The sequence below is a fragment of the Anser anser genome (assembly GCF_964211835.1).
Source record: "Anser anser genome assembly, chromosome: 20".
Taxonomy (NCBI): Eukaryota; Metazoa; Chordata; class Aves; order Anseriformes; family Anatidae; genus Anser; species Anser anser.
The window spans coordinates 702,714-719,988 of NC_139741.1; the positions used below are offsets into that span (position 1 = coordinate 702,714).

The 17,275-nt window shown below is 56.8% G+C and overlaps 1 protein-coding gene across 19 annotated transcripts in view; it reads right to left on the minus strand.

Moving 5' to 3' along the window:
- Positions 1-17,275, minus strand: part of RAP1GAP2 (RAP1 GTPase activating protein 2) — an 82,715-nt gene that overhangs the window by 19,524 nt on the left and 45,916 nt on the right. For 16 of the 19 annotated variants that reach the window (XM_083805889.1, XM_083805890.1, XM_083805891.1 and 13 more), the window contains 2 exons: positions 9,015-9,099; positions 94-129 (listed from right to left, as the gene is read on the minus strand). In XM_083805889.1, the coding sequence (XP_083662015.1) occupies positions 94-129; positions 9,015-9,099 (121 nt within the window). Of the gene's footprint in view, positions 1-93; positions 8,991-9,014; positions 9,100-17,275 lie in introns of those variants that run through there. The other 3 variants (XM_083805881.1, XM_083805884.1, XM_083805883.1) reach the window with 3 other exon arrangements.

The window sequence follows — 17,275 nt, forward strand, 5'->3', positions numbered from 1 at the left end:
GCCGACTGCGGGGAGCCGGCACACCGCGAAACAGGGACGGACATGGGGAGGGCAAGCCTGGGAAACAGGCCTCGCTGACACACCGCTGCTCACCTGCATTTTCTCCAGCATTTCGAAGAATTCTGCAGACTGAAAAAGAAAAGAGAGACATCTCCTGTCCGACTGAAGCGGGCACGAGGTCAGGCAGCCCCAGCCCAGGCCGCGGCCGGCAGCCCCGGCGGTGCCCGGCGCCTCGGCGTGCCTCAGAGCCTGCCCTGCTCTCGTGCAGTTCAACCTGCAAATAACACTCACCCCGGACAAATTCCCAGCCTGCCTTGTGTAAAGTTTGATAAAGGCTCTTTAGTTATTTCTTTTTCTAATCACATCAGTGCTGGCACCACAGTTTGGACAACCTCTTTGGGTCCCTTTTGTTCCCAGTTTTTTCTCAGGCCGTTCAGTCCCACGTTTCCAGTTCCCTGCAGTGCCGACACGGGCTGGAGACGTGGTCCGGAGCGGCTCGGCTGTCCTGACCCCACGGCCAGGCAGCATATCCCGCTCTCGCAGCCTGTCACCAGCCCTGCCGCTGCCAGGGGCTTCCACGTCCCGCCAGCATCCCGCCCCCCCAGCACCTCTGGATGGGCTGAGAGCTTGGGGCAGGCTCGCGGGTGCACGACCACAGACAAGAGGGGGGATTTGAGGAAATGCTGCTCCTGTCTCGCCCTACGTGCACTTCTCAGAGCCCCTCACTCCTGTGCTGGTGCTGCCGGGGCAGCTGGGGCACAGCAGGCAAGGGCAGGACCGGGGCAAGGGCATGGGAAAACCCGCTCTCTGCGGCCAGCACCGGCTCCTCAACACACCGGCACCTGCGGGGCTGTCCCCTTGGCAGTACAGCCGCTGGGGACATCAGCTGCATGGTCCCCCACCCTCACACGGCCTGTCCTGCTCCTGGGTACGTGCAAATAGATTATCTAGGCAGACTCCAGCTGTCAATACTGGGGCACTCCCAGTAAACCAATATGTGGCTTTGCTGGAGATAGATACGGTGAAGCAGCTTCTTTCCTCCTCTCCCCAACCTCCTTTAATCCGCATTTGCTCCGGCTATCCATCGCTGCGTCTGCAGGAGGCTGGATGATGGTTCACACTGCTGAGAAGAGGCTGGGGTATGGCCTCCCTTCGGTCTGGGCAGGGAGAGCAGGAAGCAGGACCGGTAGCACCGGCACTGTTGGTTCTCAGAAGCTCTGTGCAGAAGAGGACTGCAGGACATAGGGCAGGACGTAGGGCAGGGGCGTCACGGCACCGCGCCAAAGAGCACGGCGCTGGGGTAAGTAACAGTGAACTCCAGACTAAACTGAATTTTTCAAAAGACAGAAAAGAGAGAAAAAAGAGAGGAGGAGGTGACGAAATGAAAAACACTGATTTTCTTTCCAATAAACATAGCAAGCCAAAGTGAGGCTTGCTGCATGAGCAGCCCAGTGGCTGCTCCAGTTCACAGCAGCTGTGGTGGAAGGAAGACACAGCAGCACAGCCAGGGACTAGCACACCCCAGCAGCAGCCTTGGCCATATTTCTACCCTTAGACTATGCCCCTTTTTTATCTCCTGCACCTGCAGCAGGAAAAAAATGAAACCAGGGTTCAAAAGAGCTCTGTGCCCAAACTAGTAGCACTTTAAAAAGGCTTTTCCTTATTTCAAGCTCCTTTTAAGGTCCACTTTATCTTCAGGTCTCTACAATGGACACATGCTCTTTGAGACAATTAAAATAGTTTTCAGGTCCCACTGCCAGCAGCTAGAACCAGGCAGGCAAAACCACAGGGCTAAACCTGATCCAACTTCTAAAGTGAGTTCCGGTAGAAAATGTGTACACACATTTAATAAACCAAACAGCAGTCTGTACCCATTAGGAATTTATGCATACTTGAAGCTAAGCTTTACTGGGCCACAAATATTTTGGTAATTACAGTTAAGACAATTATACCTTTGTGTTGCTCAGTCGGAAGTTATGTCACCTGCAGTGGATTTAGCCAACACAGAGTTTATCCTTACTCCAGTTGAGTCACCGAGCCTATCTGCTCCGAATTGCCATGACTGCATCTGCTTTTTAAATGCAAGCAAAGGCAACACGAGTGTGGAAAATCATTACCCCTGCCACCTTAGGCAGGGCAAACCTGTCCAGTAGCTTGTACTAATGACCTCAGGAACGCAAAATACTCAAGCCAAAAATGGTACAGTTGTTATTCCCTTCCTGCTCACATGTCCATGCTCCCTCACAGCTAAATGTGTTACCCTGACAGCACAGAGAAGGGATGCACAGCATCACATCCCAGCATTCCAGTACAGAAAAGTACATTTATTCCTCTCCTTCAGCACGGAGTCTGGCCCAAAGGCAGGTTAGCTGGGGCAGTGTCTGCAGAACCCCGCAGCACCCTGGAGGCACGTTTCAGCAAGCAGGTGCCTGTGGACTAGGAGCGACTCAGAGCAGAAGCAGCAGCACAGCCAGTAAATGCCCACGTTGAAGGTTTCCAAAGAAAATGACACCCAGAAAGAAAACTGAAAGAGATAAGTTAGAAGTTAGACTGCGCCAGGAGAGCGCGGCTGAGGACCAAGCACACGGAGGTGCTCGCAGCCAGGCGCCTGCCCTGCACCTCCTCCCTGCGCTCCCCGGGGGCGGCACGGCACTCACCAGCAGGCCCCGTAGGAAATCCATCATCTTCCCCACATCGCCCCTGCCGCATCAGCCAGGACAGCCGTCTTCACGCCCCGGGAGCTGCTGCTGCTATCACACGTCCTGACGGGAGCCCAGTGCGGAGCGGCAGAGGCTGAGTGCCAGCCTGGACACCATCCCCAGCCCCGACACCTCCCCTCGTTAATGTTTCTCCAAGCCAGAGGCACTGCAGGACTGCTGCTTTGTTATTTAAAAGGGTGGCTCCGCGGGGAAGTGCCTGAAACAGGTTGGGCAGGAAGCATGCAGAGGTTTGAACACTGGTGTGGCTCCAGGAGGGCCGGCAGGCATGCAGGAGATGCAGCAGGGGAGCCAAGGGGAGGGCAGGAGGTGATGGGAAGGGGAACGCTGGGTTTGCTCTCTCCAAGCCCACGTCCCCATCTCCCCAGTCCTGCTGCACAGCTACACCTGGCCCGTCTGGGCAACAGAGCAAGAAGAGCCCGGCACAGCCGGAGTTACCAGGCGGCAGGTACCCTGTCCCAACCACTGCCGTGGGGTCTGCCCCTCGCAGGGACCCCCCTCGCCCTGTAACAGCCACACTGTGATGCAGGGTCCTGGTGAGACCCCTCCGTGAGGCCACCGGGGCCGTGCCCCCGGGCTGCAGGATCAGCGCCAACGCTGCACGCACATCGAGCCACCACGGCCAAGAGCCATAAATAGCTTGGAGCAGCCTGAGCTGCAAGTGCAGATGAGCGGAGGACATTTTGCTTTTTCTTCCTCACCATTATTTATTTTCAAGCTGGCAAAGTTGCCACAGGCTGTCCCTTTGGAAGCGGGGTGCCCAAGCCGTGCTCCTACAGGCTCACAGCTCAGGACCCTCACCCCTTCCTGCAAAGCACTGGGTCTTTATCATTTAAATAAGCCAGGAGAGCGTGTGACCACTGGAGAAGGGCAGAGGGCTGCACAGATACAGCAGAACAGGCTGAAACACGTAACTGCATGCTAAGGATTCAGGAAAACCAACTCCGGTGACACTGCAGCCTCTGTAGGCAGCAAGGATGGCATCTCCACACCGCCCTGCATGATGCAGCACGTGCCCTGGTGACCAGGGCATCAGGAGCCAGCGGAGCCATCAGGCTCTGGCACACCTTGGTGCCTCCTGGGGGCAGCTGGCTCCACCTGCATGCAGCTGCGTTTGAGGAGGCTCAGCAGGTATTCACATCAGTCCGGGACCAGTTGGGTCTGGCATGTGGAGGAGAACCACACGGTATTTAACAGTCTCTGCAATTAGCTCGTATGTCCATAATTAGCGCAGGCAGCCGTGGTGTCGCAGGGCCCCTCTGGTACTCCGCAGCTCCTCGATCGGCAGCCCCGGCAGTTTGCTGACAGCGAACGGCGCTGCCTGCGAGGCACGGCGCGAAGCAGGAGGCTGCTGCCCTGACCCAGTGCCGCGGGGGCAACGTGTGTGGCAAGTCCTTGTGGTGCGAGGTCAAAGAGGGAAACAGGGACACCAGTGAAGGGGCTGGCAGGGGAAAAGGCCAAGGGAACACCAGAAAAAAAGTAATCCACCAGTTTTACACCGTCCACCAGGAAAACTGGTTTTGCAGGAGGAGCGAGCTATTGCTCACCGCCTCTGGGTGGCCAGCACCCAGCTGGACGGGCTCTGCCTGTGCCCAAATGGGTTTCAAATGCATTCCAAATACTTCCAAAACCCAAGCCCTCCTTTTAATGCTTACTCGAAGAAAGGTGACCCACAAAGCCTCAGGACACCCAGGACAAGTCAGGCCCATCGGTGCCTCGTCACTCACGTGCCTTTTCCCCTGTCCCCGATGGGAAGCAGCAAATGCCTGATGCAGAACACCCAGCCTCCCCAGCTTGGCATCTGCAAGCACAAAAAAGCCACAACTCTTCTGAGGGAGACAAACGAATCCCAACCATAAAACCTCACAGAATCAGCTATGGGCAACCCAGACTGCTGACCCAGAAGCTGCAGACTGGGCACTAGCACCAGCACCAGCAGGGCTTTCCTGCCCCAGAACCGCCCGGGGAGGAGGCAGCACACCACTGCTTTGGCCCAAACGCCCTTGTGGCTCCGCCAAAGAATGGACGTCTCAGCCACCAGGGACTCGCTCCTGTCCCTGCTCCCACCCCCTGCCTTTTATCCCTCGCTGTGACAAGGGACACCAGGTCTCACACAGCTCTCTGGGAAGCACTTTAAAATCCCTGAGGAACGGTGCCAGACCAGGATGAGCACCGAGGACACTGACTCGACTTACTCCTGCTTCCTAGCTTCTCAGCAGCAGCACGGCCAGATCAGCCCTGAGCGGCTGCCCAGCACCCCCTGTGCTGACCGTGGCGGTCACGGCGCCAAGCAAACACCTCTGGAAGGGCTGGGTGTCTGGCTCCCAGCCATGGAGTTACCCCACATTTCCCTTCCATAAGCTGAGGGCTCCCCAAATCTCCGGCATCTCCTCTCCCAAGCATCTCCCGCTCCATCTCTTAATTTTAAGCAGACACGGGTCCCAGCTCATGCCTTTCAGGTGCAAATGGCAGCTGAGACCAAAGCAGCAGCAGGGCCAGAGGCAAGTTCCAAACAGACACGTGCAGCCAGAACTCAGAGGCCCATGCACAGCCCCACAGCACAGGCCTGAGGACAATATGGTTTTTATTCGTGTTTGGCAACTCAGGGGCTCCCCTGCACTTGGCAAAGTGTCATCCATAGAAGAGCCCCAGCCCCACCACACCTTTCCAGAAGGACAATTTGTGCCACCTGTAAAAGATTTTGCAGCCCTTTAATCCTGCCATAGAGCAGAACAAGTCAGTAATCACCTTTTAATTGCTTTAATTACGTGATTATAAAGACGAAGAACAAGCAGTGAAGCAGGTGCTGCCAGCCTTGCCTGTGGAGCCTGGTCCCACAGACCGTCCTTCTCCAGCACCAGCCTCGTCCCCAAGGCCAGCATGAGCCAGGGCGGCGAGGTCCTGCGTGACGGAAGAAGGAACCCCCCACTGCCGAGATGCTGCCCCCGTAGCCCCCAGCCCAGCTCTGCTGGGAGGAGCAGACCCCTGCCAGCAGGCACCCCGCATCACCACAAGACAGCATTTCCATGTGGAACACCGTGAGGACAGAGCCAAAGGCAGAAGCTCTTCAGGACACAGGTGGTCCTGCACAGCGTGCGGATGCTCATGGCCCATCTGCCCCGTGGCTCCAAAATTAGGAAGCTGTGAGGGAGCTGCAGCAGAACAAGCACGAGGAGGCAGCAGGGGCTGCACGCTCACTGTCAGAGCATCCAACCTGAACTCCAGCAGCTGCTACCAGGCAGCTTAACACCTTCCTGCAAAACAACACAAACTGCACCAGCTCACTTCCCTGGCAGGGCAGAGGCCCGGCAGGACCGCGATGGAGCGGCAGCGCTGCCCGAGCATGGCACATGCAGGAAGCAGCCGCACGCTGCTGCCCATGGCACGGCTGGGCCCCTGGCTGCAGCAGGGCCAGGCTGTGGCTTGTCAGCTATGCAGCGGGTTTCAGTTTTGAGATAAGGTTCAATATGTTGAGGTCCTTCCACACATGGCAAGGCTGCAGTGGGGTCACCGTCTGTACCTGGCTGGTTTGTCAGGGCAGAGAAAGCTGCTCCCTCCTGCTGCCTGACCTCTGAGGATCCCCTGCGAGGAACAAGCAGGGCTCGAGCCGGGGGCTCGTTTCACAGTAAATGTCAAATATCTGAGAGCCGATAGGGAAATGGAGCAAACAGGTTTGGTCCCTTAGAGAGTCCACTCTCGTCTCACAAAAAGGAGAGAGAAAAGGAAAAGCACTGCCACTAAAAAGCTACCAAATTTAAAAAATAAACACTGGTAGATTTACAAAGAGAGTTAATTCCAGAAAGTTTAGGCAAAACTTCAGTACATCACCTGCAGTTTCCATGGTCAAATATCCATGCTGACCCTTCAAGCCTGCCTTCAGAGCCCCTGTGTAAGAAAGCTCCCAGCCTTTCCTTTCCTTCTCCAGAAGGAAAGCAGCCCTGATCCCTCAGAAGCCACACGATATTTTTTCTCCCTTAATTGCTCCGACATTCACTGGCCTCAGTTAAAACCTGGGATCAACACCTTACCCCTGTGGGACCAGCTGCTGCTGAGCCCAGGGTGAGCTCCTGCACAGCCACGCGGCAGGGCCAGGCACACGGGGCACGGGGCTGCCCTCAGCCGGGACCCACGGGGCACCACTGCTGCTGGAAACCCCCAAAACGGGACCGCTGCACTGCTCAGCGTCGAGCCACCCGGGGAAACGTGGTGTCCTCCGCGGATGGTAAACAACGCGGGGGCTTTGGCTTCCCCTTGCCGGGCGCCAGCCGAAGTCCAGCCAGGAAATCTGCTGGCTGTTCCTCTGCCTCGCTGGCACGAGGATGGGATGCACGCTCTGCTGCTGGCACGCGGCTCGGAGCGCGGGCGTTGAGCCGGCTGCACCCTGGGGGACGGCTGCCCCGTGCTGTGCCCCTGCCTGTCCCAACATGCTGGAAATGCCCGGCACGGCCACGGGGAGCAGGGCAGTGACCTGGCCACACGGGAGAGCCGGGGAGAGCCGTGCAGAGGGGACGCGGAGTTGGCTGCGGGGCCGCATCCCTGCCCGCCCCAGCTGGAGGGAACAAATACAGCACCGCAAACACCGAGCCCAGCAGCTGGAGCTGCATGCGCTGCCCCTCTCCTCTCCCCTCGAGACTCCAGGACCGACATCGGTGGAACGGGGAGAGCAGCAGGAGAGTCCCGGGAACAGATGGATTGCTTACCCCACAGCCGCTCAGTGCTGTGCCCTGCTGGCTCGGTCTGCGCGCAGTTTTGCTGCACAGCTATGCTGATTATGAGTGCAAGACAAATTCCTCCCTCCGAGGACTGATGGGAGGCAATCCTGACCATAGAATTACACCAGCAAAGGAGGTTTTTGCCATTGTAGCCTGCCTCATTCAGGGAATTTAAGCTACAACAGGAAAACACATTTTTGTTGGCAGAGCTTCCATGCTCTTAAGAGGAGTTTGCTCACACAGCTGCATTAGCAACGCATTGTACTGCAGGAAGACAGCATCTCCAGCAAGCTGTCTGCAGCCTGTGCCCGAAATTAAGCAGAAAGTACAAAGTGCACATAAGGATGAACCTTCTCGCACTGTACAGCTCAGCTGTGAAACTCGCAGCCGGGGGATGCTGCAGAGGCCTGAGGTGTCTCTGCCCTCGGGGAGGAGCGAGGCGAGCTGCCCCAGCTCTGCTCCCGCCCGGCTCCAGGCAGGACCCAGCTGCCAGGTCTCCGCCGTGCTGACGCTGGGCGAGCCGGTGTGAGGAGCAGCGGCACAAGGCACGTGCGTTGTGCGCTGCCTCCCTGTGCCTCTGCTGCGCCGTGGGCAGGGTCATGCCTCTGCCCCATGCCCTGAGGCCAATGTGCCCCACTGCCGCACCCCCATGTCCCGCTCCCCCCTGTCTCCCAGCACTGAGTCTTCTCCTCCTCTGCAATACCACCGAGGTGCCACACCTCGTGTCACCAGTGAACTTTGTCAGCTCGCTCCAACTTTGTGCACCCAGGTCATCAACGAAAGTACAAATGAACCAAAACTTGAGAAACTCTGCTAATACTCTCCTCCAGCTCAATATTCTATTTCCAAGCCCCCTTGCTCTTGACAACCATTTAACCAGGTTCTTAGCCATCACATAATCCTCTGATCGATCTCATCTTCTCCAGCTTAATGAGTAATTTCCCGGGTGGCAGCATATTGAATACTTTGCAGCAACCCAGGGAGAAGAGCTACCATTTCCTTTGTCTGGAAACTCTTATTGCACAGATTACTCAGGTTACTCCGACAGCAGCAGAAGAGTTGAGTCCCTTAACCCACCGGCTCCACTGCGGCCAAAGATCAGGGGCCAGCAGCCACGCTGGCTGGGTCCTGCAGGCACGGAGCTGGTGGTGGGCACGAAGCCAGCGGTGGGCACGCCACCAGCCCTGCCGTAGGGCCACGTGGTCCGCCTGGGCAAGCGGCCGCTCGAGCAGCACAGGGGAGCTTGGGGGGCTGATCAGAGGGGTAACAGCATTCAGGCTTTGCCCCCTGCCTGGCATCACTGCTCGGGATTGCATAACGTAACAGGCAGCGCAGGATCAGGCCCATTGGCACGCACGCCCCTCTGTAGCTGATGGTGTCTGAACATGCTGCAGGCTGATCTCCAGAAACCACCTACTTCTGCTCCGCTCGGAACAGCCCAGACTGGTACAGTTGCTGCGTTGGAAGTGCTGCTCTTCACTGGCTTCAGTTTCCAAAACCAGCACCCCGCCTGGACGGCGCACCCACGCGCCGGGGCCGCCAGCAGGAGGGTGCAGCGGCCCCCACGCGGCGCCCGTGCACTCACCTTCATGGTGGGGGGGGCGGTGAGCGGGGGGGACAGCGGCCGGTCCGGGAGGGTCACATCCGAGCTGTTCAGCAGCTCCTGTTTCCTGCAAAACAGAACAAGTGCCGGTCAGCTCTCCCTGCACCCGAAGTTTTGGGAGGCAAGTGAGCAGCAGAGGCAGGAGATAAGGAAACGCAGGGGACATTTTTGTTAAACCAAGAGGCCATAATGCTCTCTTTGAAAAATAATCTCACATCTGAGAAAAAAAAGGCGACTGCACAAAAAGGTGATACAAAAGTTCTCTGAAGAGCCCCGTGCCCTGCAGGGGCTGGGCTCCTCACACACAGCCCCACACCTCGGCACCACAGACCCCACGGACGGGGGAGCGGGCGCGCAGCTCCGTGGCGCTGGCATAAACCCGCCAGGCTCCACGAGACTGGGGCTTGGCGAGGGCCCACTGAAGGGACTGCCACAACAGAGCGGCACCAGGGCACTTTTGGGGGGTCTCACAAGGACTTGAGACACTGGGAAAGGCAGGGGAGAAGTACCTGTACCAAGATCCTGCCCAGAAATGCAACCCAAAACCCTCTTCAGCCTTGGTAAGGTGGACCCAAAGCCCTCCGCTGATTATTTGATAAAAATACACTGTGCCTTTTAAAAAAAAATCACTTCCCAGGCAGACAATCAAATCGTCACACGCAGTGGTAGTGCCAGATGCTACTCTGGGAGTCAGAAAATCTGAGATTTAATTTAGTTTCCTCTCATCCCTGCCAGGTTAGTCCTGCAGAAACTGGGCCAAAATGTCCAACTGTTTATCTCACAGTAACGAGGTTTGTTCCCATGGCAGCCCGCCCCGGGATGGCAGAGCGCGGCGCGTGGGGCGATGCTGCGTGGCGCCAGGCACCGGTGCACACCAGGCCCCTCCAAAACGCGACGGGGTGCCTGCACCCAGCACCGGTACATCAGCAGAGCCTCTTGCAAAAAAAAATGCTCAGAGAGCGCTCTGCAGTAGCCGTGCTTCACTCCCGGTGAAGAGCTGAAGGGCAGGCCCTGCCCTGCACTCCTGGCACAGCCGTGCCAGCCGCGGCATGGACAGGGCACCCCCGCACCCACAGAAGGTCCTGCTGGGGGTGAGGGGCCTGGAACAGCAGCTGCATTGCAGAAATCGCGCTTTTACCAAATCGGAACACGCTCACAGGTCGTTTGCAGGGTGCTACCAAATTGCTCCCAGAGCAGACCTGGTTTTCTACCAGACCCCTGAGGCAACAGCGAGTGCAAAGCCCTGCTGCCGCTGCGCAAGCACGGAGTGGCTGTCCAGATGTGTCCCTGCTAGTGAAAGAGACTGAGCCAGAGCTTGGCGAGGGCTGCTTTTTGCTCTTTCTGCCTGTATGTACAATTGCTTTTGCTAATAGACTTCTCCCAGTCTCGATGGACTTTAACTCCATCTGTTAAGACACATACATGTACACACGCACACACAAACGTGCACACAGAGAAGCGTTTAGCACCCAGCCTGTGCGTGCAGGGGTGGCAGGAATTACCACCTGCCTCCCCTCGGCCCAGCCCCCTGCCTCGGCATCGCCAGCACCCGCAGCGGGCTTTGCCCCGGCCCTGCCAGCACCCGGCCCTGCCAGCTGCCCCGCGCCTCCCTGCACCTGGGTCACGGCCCACACCTTTTTGCCCCCGTCACAACATAAATTAAAAGCCCCCACTCCAAATCTCCCATGCAAAAGACAAAGAGAAGCAGAGGATGCAAGGCAGTGGGTGAAGGCCTGTCCCTTGCGAGGCGAGCCGGAGCCCTCCGCCTGCCCTCATCCGGGTGGAGAAAGGGGAGCCAAGGAGCTGGAGTTACAGTGGCTGTGAACAGAGAGAGGGAGGGCACTAACAGGACGCAGATCAATAGTTCCCATTAGTTAACAACCAAGGAACAAGAAATAATGGACTTAAATTATAGCCAGGGACACGGCGGCTGGATATCAGGGGAAATTCAGGGCTCAGGTTCAAGCCCACAGCCCCGTCCCTGGAGGGGGTGGCACGGCCATGGACCATCACCGCGCGAGGCAGGGCGATGCTCGGCCGTCCCGGGGCAGTACTGCAGCCCAGCCCGGCCACCAGCACACGGGGACAGGGCCAGCTGAGCCCTGGGGGCCGGGGGACCAACCTCTGACACATCTAATTAATTGCTGGTTGCAGTCCTCAGAGCTCTTCCAAGAGCACCAGGTACCAGTGGCTGTGCCCAGGCTCGCCCCGCAGCCCCAGGTGGGACGCGCAGAGGCAGAGCCCCCCAGCAGGCTGCAGCAGAGCAGGGGCCCTCCTGCCCCGGGTGGCCGCTGCGAGATCAAGGCACAGCCCATCCCCATCTCTGCTGTGCTGCACAGCCATGTCTCTAGGCTGTTGGAGATCGTTTTAAAAATAAAATAACATTTTCCAGATTTGCAGGGCAAGAAACGAATTGAAATGCTGTAGGACTACATAGGGGCACCAGCAGAATTTATTCTCTGTCCGCCCGTATTGTCCATTGAGCTCCTTCCTAGTCTCCGCTCCAAAAACCCACCGTGACTCCACTGCTGAAAAAACACCCAGGATGACAGATTTTTACTATTTCCTCTTTGACTTTCTAGGGCACTACAGCACAGGCTGATCTGGAGGCAACCACTCATCTTTGCTCTCCTTCCTTTGAACCCTGTTCTCTGGCTGATTGCACCAATCTGTACAGTGACCTCAAAGGCATAAAACGTATCAGACCTCACAGAGATTAAAGTTACGGGGATGCATACAAATAATTTGACTTGATCTGGGATTTGTAACAGGTTGCCATAGCATCACATTTTAAGTATTATAAAATCACTCACACAACTTAACAACGTGTTCTTCTATCACATGTTGATTTCTTCTCTGGGGCCAAACTGCTGGAACTGCTATTGCACTTCCAGGGAGAGCAAAACAAACCCATTCACCAGCAGGCGTTTGTAATTAGCCTTGATGCTCTGGAAATACGTTATGTTAAATTGCAACCATTGGCCCACGATTCACTCTTCTGTCAGCTACAGGGTCAAGGGCCATCAGCCTAATTCCCGGGGAGATTACCCTCCGGGGATGACAAACGAACCATGAGGAAGATCAGCATGTCTTCATCTGTGCAGGGCGCACCTGCATGTCGAAGCGGCCCCCAGGAGCTCACATGAAGACTGCACCAGAGCGAGCGGGTGCTCGCCGCGGCCCCACCACAGCTGGCTGGGGGCTGGCAAAGGGCTCAGGTCCCTGCGGAGCCCCAGCTGCAGCACGGCTGGACCCGGACGAGGGATGCCGGGCAGCACACCAGCGCCCCACAGCCACCCAGGATGCTCATCCCCCAGGGATCCCTGCAGAGCTGGAGACCACAGGGTGGCCGGGGGATGCTGGCAGCCCCCCTGTCCCTGGGTGCTGCCTCACAGCTGGGCCCCATGTGCCCCTGAGCCCGGAGGGGCCAGGAGCCCCCCGCAGCACAGCACAGCCCGCTGCCACCCGGTTCTGCTCCAGGCCAGCACGAGAAAACATCTCCTGCCTGAAGCGCCTGCAGTCTGCAGCTGCAATTAGCAAACCGTGCAAGGATGGGGTGGGGAAGGACACAGTAATATGATTATGAGCTGAAGCCTGGGCTTGGCACGTCATGGCTGGAACAAATGGCCTCTGCAACCACTGCTGACCTGTCTCTCCTTCGCACAATGGGCACGCACACCCCGAGGGTCGAAGGTCGGTCACGCAACACGAGGTCTTGGAGGCAGCACCCGACTGGGGGGGGGGGGGCAGTGTGCGCCTCGCCCCGGCCTGGCACCCCTTGGCACTGGCATCATCGCAGGGTGGACGAAAGCATCCTCCGGAGCAGCACCTCCTGGACACGGGCTCCTCTGAGCCAGGCGGGCACAAGCTGAAGGACAGCCTGGGCGCCCCGCGGAGGGACAGCCTGCTGCAGGATGTGTCCCACCAGGGTGGCCCCGCGCCACTTGCTGCAGGGCGCACAGCGGGCAGGGCCTCGGCCGCGCCGCTCGCTGGCACCCTGCAGGGGCCGGGGCAAGCACCAGGCACAGCAGAGGCTTCCCGGAAAGCAATGCAGGCATGAGTTTAGTAATTCTATTTCTTCATTTTCCTCATTAGGCAAATTAAGAGAGAAGGCAAAAAGAAAAAAAAATAGAATCGTACGTACTTAGTAAATCTAATTAAGGAAATACCTTAATGCAGTTACACAGGCGCAACGGCAGGGATTCCTGACGAAGACGGGGATGAGCCCTGCCGCGCAGCTCTGGCCCCCTCCAGCTGGGGGTGCCAAGGGGGAGCAGGTGGGGACTTTTCCCCTCGTTCTGAGCGTTTGTGTATCGGCGAGTTCCCGGAGCAGTGATGACAGGTGAAGTCTCTCTGATCTTCAGAGCACTCCTTGTCACAGCCCTAAAGCACCTACAAATTCACGTCATGAACTTTGTAAACCCTGCTGATGTTCTGAAATTCTGATAAAGATGTCCCGTTCAGTGCCTCGATGTGTTGTGCTACCAATAACACAACCGCCCAGCAGTAGCCAAGCAGCCTGCGGTGCTGTGCCGTGAAGAGCGTTCTGGGAATCAAGCAGTCGGGAGGCCAGGCACAGAGCTTCACACGGCTCCTCTGCTGAGGAGAGCCCACAGCGTCTGTAAGGGGGAGAGCCCAGGAGCTCTACACCCTACATCTGTTTCATCAGCTCCCAGTTAAAGACGTCTCCACCCCACAGGGCAGCCAGGCACCCCTGCGGCGATGCTCTCCACCTCTCTGCGCCCTCCTGCAGCACCCAAAAGCACCTCGGAGCACAGGCTGACCGCTGGGCTGGAGCCCCTGGCTTGGGGCCGGGGGATGCGAGCACCCTGCAGAGGAGCAGCGGCCGAGCCAGGGCTGTGCGCACCCCGGCCCCACGCTGTGCTGGCCTCAGCGTGCACGTTTCCTCTCCTCTTCTCACTCTGAAGTGTAATGAAAGCTTGTAAATGCATCCCGCCTTTTTGTTTTGTTCGTCTGATTTACCAGACAGGTCCTAAACTGACACAGTGCATTCGTACGAATTACGCGTGGGAAGGGGAGATGTCAACATATTATCTGACACCGCGGCGTTCCGCGCTAAGTGGTGAGCTCTACCTTTTGTTATGCTGCGTAAACTAAACACTCGGAGCATCGCAGGTTACGTTTGTGCCTACGCTTAATTTTGCAGAAGAAACCTGGCCCAAGGAGACACAAATCTCTCGCAGCACACCCACTTGCAACAAGTTCAGCTGTCTAGATGCTTTATCCTTGAGAAGGACAGCAAAGATGTCCTGTAAATTAACAGCCTCTATATTTGGAACCGTCATTTTTTGTCCTTGATGGGCATCACCTTGCCAGCTGCTCCCTGTTTCTTTTATTTAATATTCAGTGCCCAGTGTCTGAAGTTTTCACAGGGGCCGGGCTCCTCTATTGCCTCTCATGCCCGCCCCAGCCCGACGCTCCCGGCAGCGCAGGCGCAGGCAGGCTCCTGCAGCCGGGGGGTGCCGGGCAGCTCCGGCCCCTGCCCCCTGTGCCGCACAGGAGCTGAGCCACCCGCACGGGCTGGGAACCCAGCACAGCGAACACATGAGGTGGAGCTGCAGTCCTGGACGTGAAAACTCCCCAGCATTTCAGCAGTAACTAAGGTCTGGGTTCCCACCTTAAGTTTGAGCCTCCCCTTTGGCGGGTCACAGAGGAGACACGGGGGAGCTCAGCACCCTCCAGCACAGGGCATGACCCTGCCCAGGTCCAGCTCCCAAGATGCTGGGGAGCTCCTGGCCGTGCCCAGACCTGTGGCCCTCAGTCGCCTGCTCAAAAGTCACCAAAAATAAAAAAAGAAAAAAAAAAAAAAGCTTTTTTTTGCAACAGCAGCAAGGACAATTCACTAAGATGTCACACCTGGAAATCGTCAGCAAGAGCTTAAGTGAGGCCCTGTAGCCTGACCGCACCACGCTCCATCCGTAGCCAGTGACCTGGCAGGGGTCCCCGCTGTGTCACTGCTCCCTGGGAGGGGACGGCCGCGGGCACGGCCGCTGTGGGGCTGCCTGGGCCCAGCTGCCACCCCAGGCACTCCCGCCACGTGCACACAGCTCTGCAAAGCTGCGGGTGCTCCGGGGCTTAGACCAGGTGCAGGCAGAGCCCCCGCAGTGCAACGCTTTCCCCAATAACCTGATTTACCTTGGCTGTATATTGGGCTAAGACTGGCCCTGACCTGAAACATTACTTTCTTTCACTGAAGTCTGAGAGTCAGCAAAGAAAAAGAATAGCATTTTCTGGTCTAGATTTCTTGCAATTAATTATGTATTTGTAAGTTACCAGCCCGCATCTGCGTGCACACAGAGGCTTCCCGACTGCACAGCTCACACAAGCAGGAACCAAAGCCCTGCTAAGAGCAAGGTGACATTTAACTGCAAATGAGTTTAACTTTAATTACTCCTCTGCACCAAGAATAAATATTGTTGAGAGTGTTTCAGGGCGTCCCGCACTGGTGCGGGCGCTGCCGTTGTGCTTGTTTCAGTAGGTCACGGCACGCTTCGCGCACCCGCCCGTCCTGCTCTGCGCTAAGGGAGAAGAGCAGCCTCCTGCCTGCAGCTGGATGGAATCTGGATCCTTTCCAACCCGCCAAGGACTTCCCAATTTGTCTCGTTAGGAAAGTAACGCTTGATATGCAAATAATGGTGGAAAGAGATTTTTATCGCTTACAAATTTTGTTCTCTGATCTCACTTCCAGGAGCAGAGAGGAAGCAGTGATTTCCAGCAGCAGTTGGATAAATGAGCCAAGGGACTCGCGGACTTTTTAAGACCAGAAGGATTGTCTGATCTGATTCCTGAAAACACACAAGCCAAGGAACCTTGGGCAGCCATTTCTGAGCTGATTCAATAATTTGTAAATTAAACAGAACAGCTCCCAGAAACCAGAGCCTCCAACCGCATGCAGAACCAGCTCCCAACAGCGGAGGGACACTGCTTCCGCCCAGGGCATCTGTGCCATGGGCGCACAGGGGACAGGAGCGCTTCTGAAGGTGGGGAGAGGCCAAAAACACGCGAGCTGCTGTCTTTGTGAACCCAAGCCCTGCTACCACCCAAAAAAATACGGGAATTTTAAAATTGACTTCACCAGTGCGAAGATTTCACTCCAAATGACTTCAGAGGAGGGAGTACCTAGGAGTATCCCTTGCTGAACTACCCAGTGAGCTGACAGCTGTGACAGCAAGCCTTTGCCTTATTTCTGGCTGCCTCTAACACCAGCAAAGGAGCGGCAGGGTGCACCCCGGCCTGAGGCTCCCAGCCCACCGGCTTTGCCCAGCGGGAGGGAACCACCATGGCATCACCTCACTGGCAGGGGAGCAGCTACGGGACCTGATCGGGTACGAGTGCCCTGAGCCGAGCCCGAGACTCCTGGAGCGGGGCTGGCGTCAGGAGCAGCCCCGTGCCCAGTGGGAGCTGCAGCCCCGCGCGCACCAGCTGCTGGTGCACACTGCTGCTCGTTCGCTTCAGCTCGAGTGAGCAGGGCAGGCATGGGGAGATTGATTGCCTGGGAAGGCTTGCGGAGGGAACAAGGTAAGCATCACCCCGCTCCTGCAAGGGGAGCTCGCTGAAGTCAATTTGTTGTGCTGCACTTTGCTGGGTTGCTAATAAGAAAGGGACATGGGCCACCAGGGACTCTGCAGCTGCCACTGATCCTGCCAGACTTGCATATGGCTCATGTAAAGCAAAATTCAATTGCAAACACAGAACAAAGACTGAATGTAGGAGGAAAAAAAGAAAATAAGAGCAGGTGGAGGAACAGAGTCCCTTTTGACTCTACCGCTAACAGTCCCTTCCTTTTCCTTCAGATTATGTCACTTTGATGGCCCTGGCAGCTTGCATAAGATGAAGCAGTCACCGTAAAGCACTGCCTGAATTCTCACAATCGCTCCCATGAAGGCTCCTCAGTCCACGGCAGACAGGAAAAAAAACTCCTCAGGGTCTCGTTCTCCCCTTAAGATGTCTATATGACTCTCACTGTCCTGAATAAACCCCACAGCAAGAACTACACTGGGAGGGTTTCTGCTCAACGTGATGGTGGGGAAAGAAAAAAAAAATCAGGCTCCCACATTACAGGCCAAATTCTGTGAGAGTTCAGAGCCAGATTTTTTTCTCAGCCTTCAAGTGTCATGCTGAGCTCATTCACAGAAATCTGGTACCTGGTGGAAAGGAGTCTCTTTGGGAAAAGCCTTCTCTGTATGACTGGTAAAGCACTATCTCCTTTTCCTGCCATATTT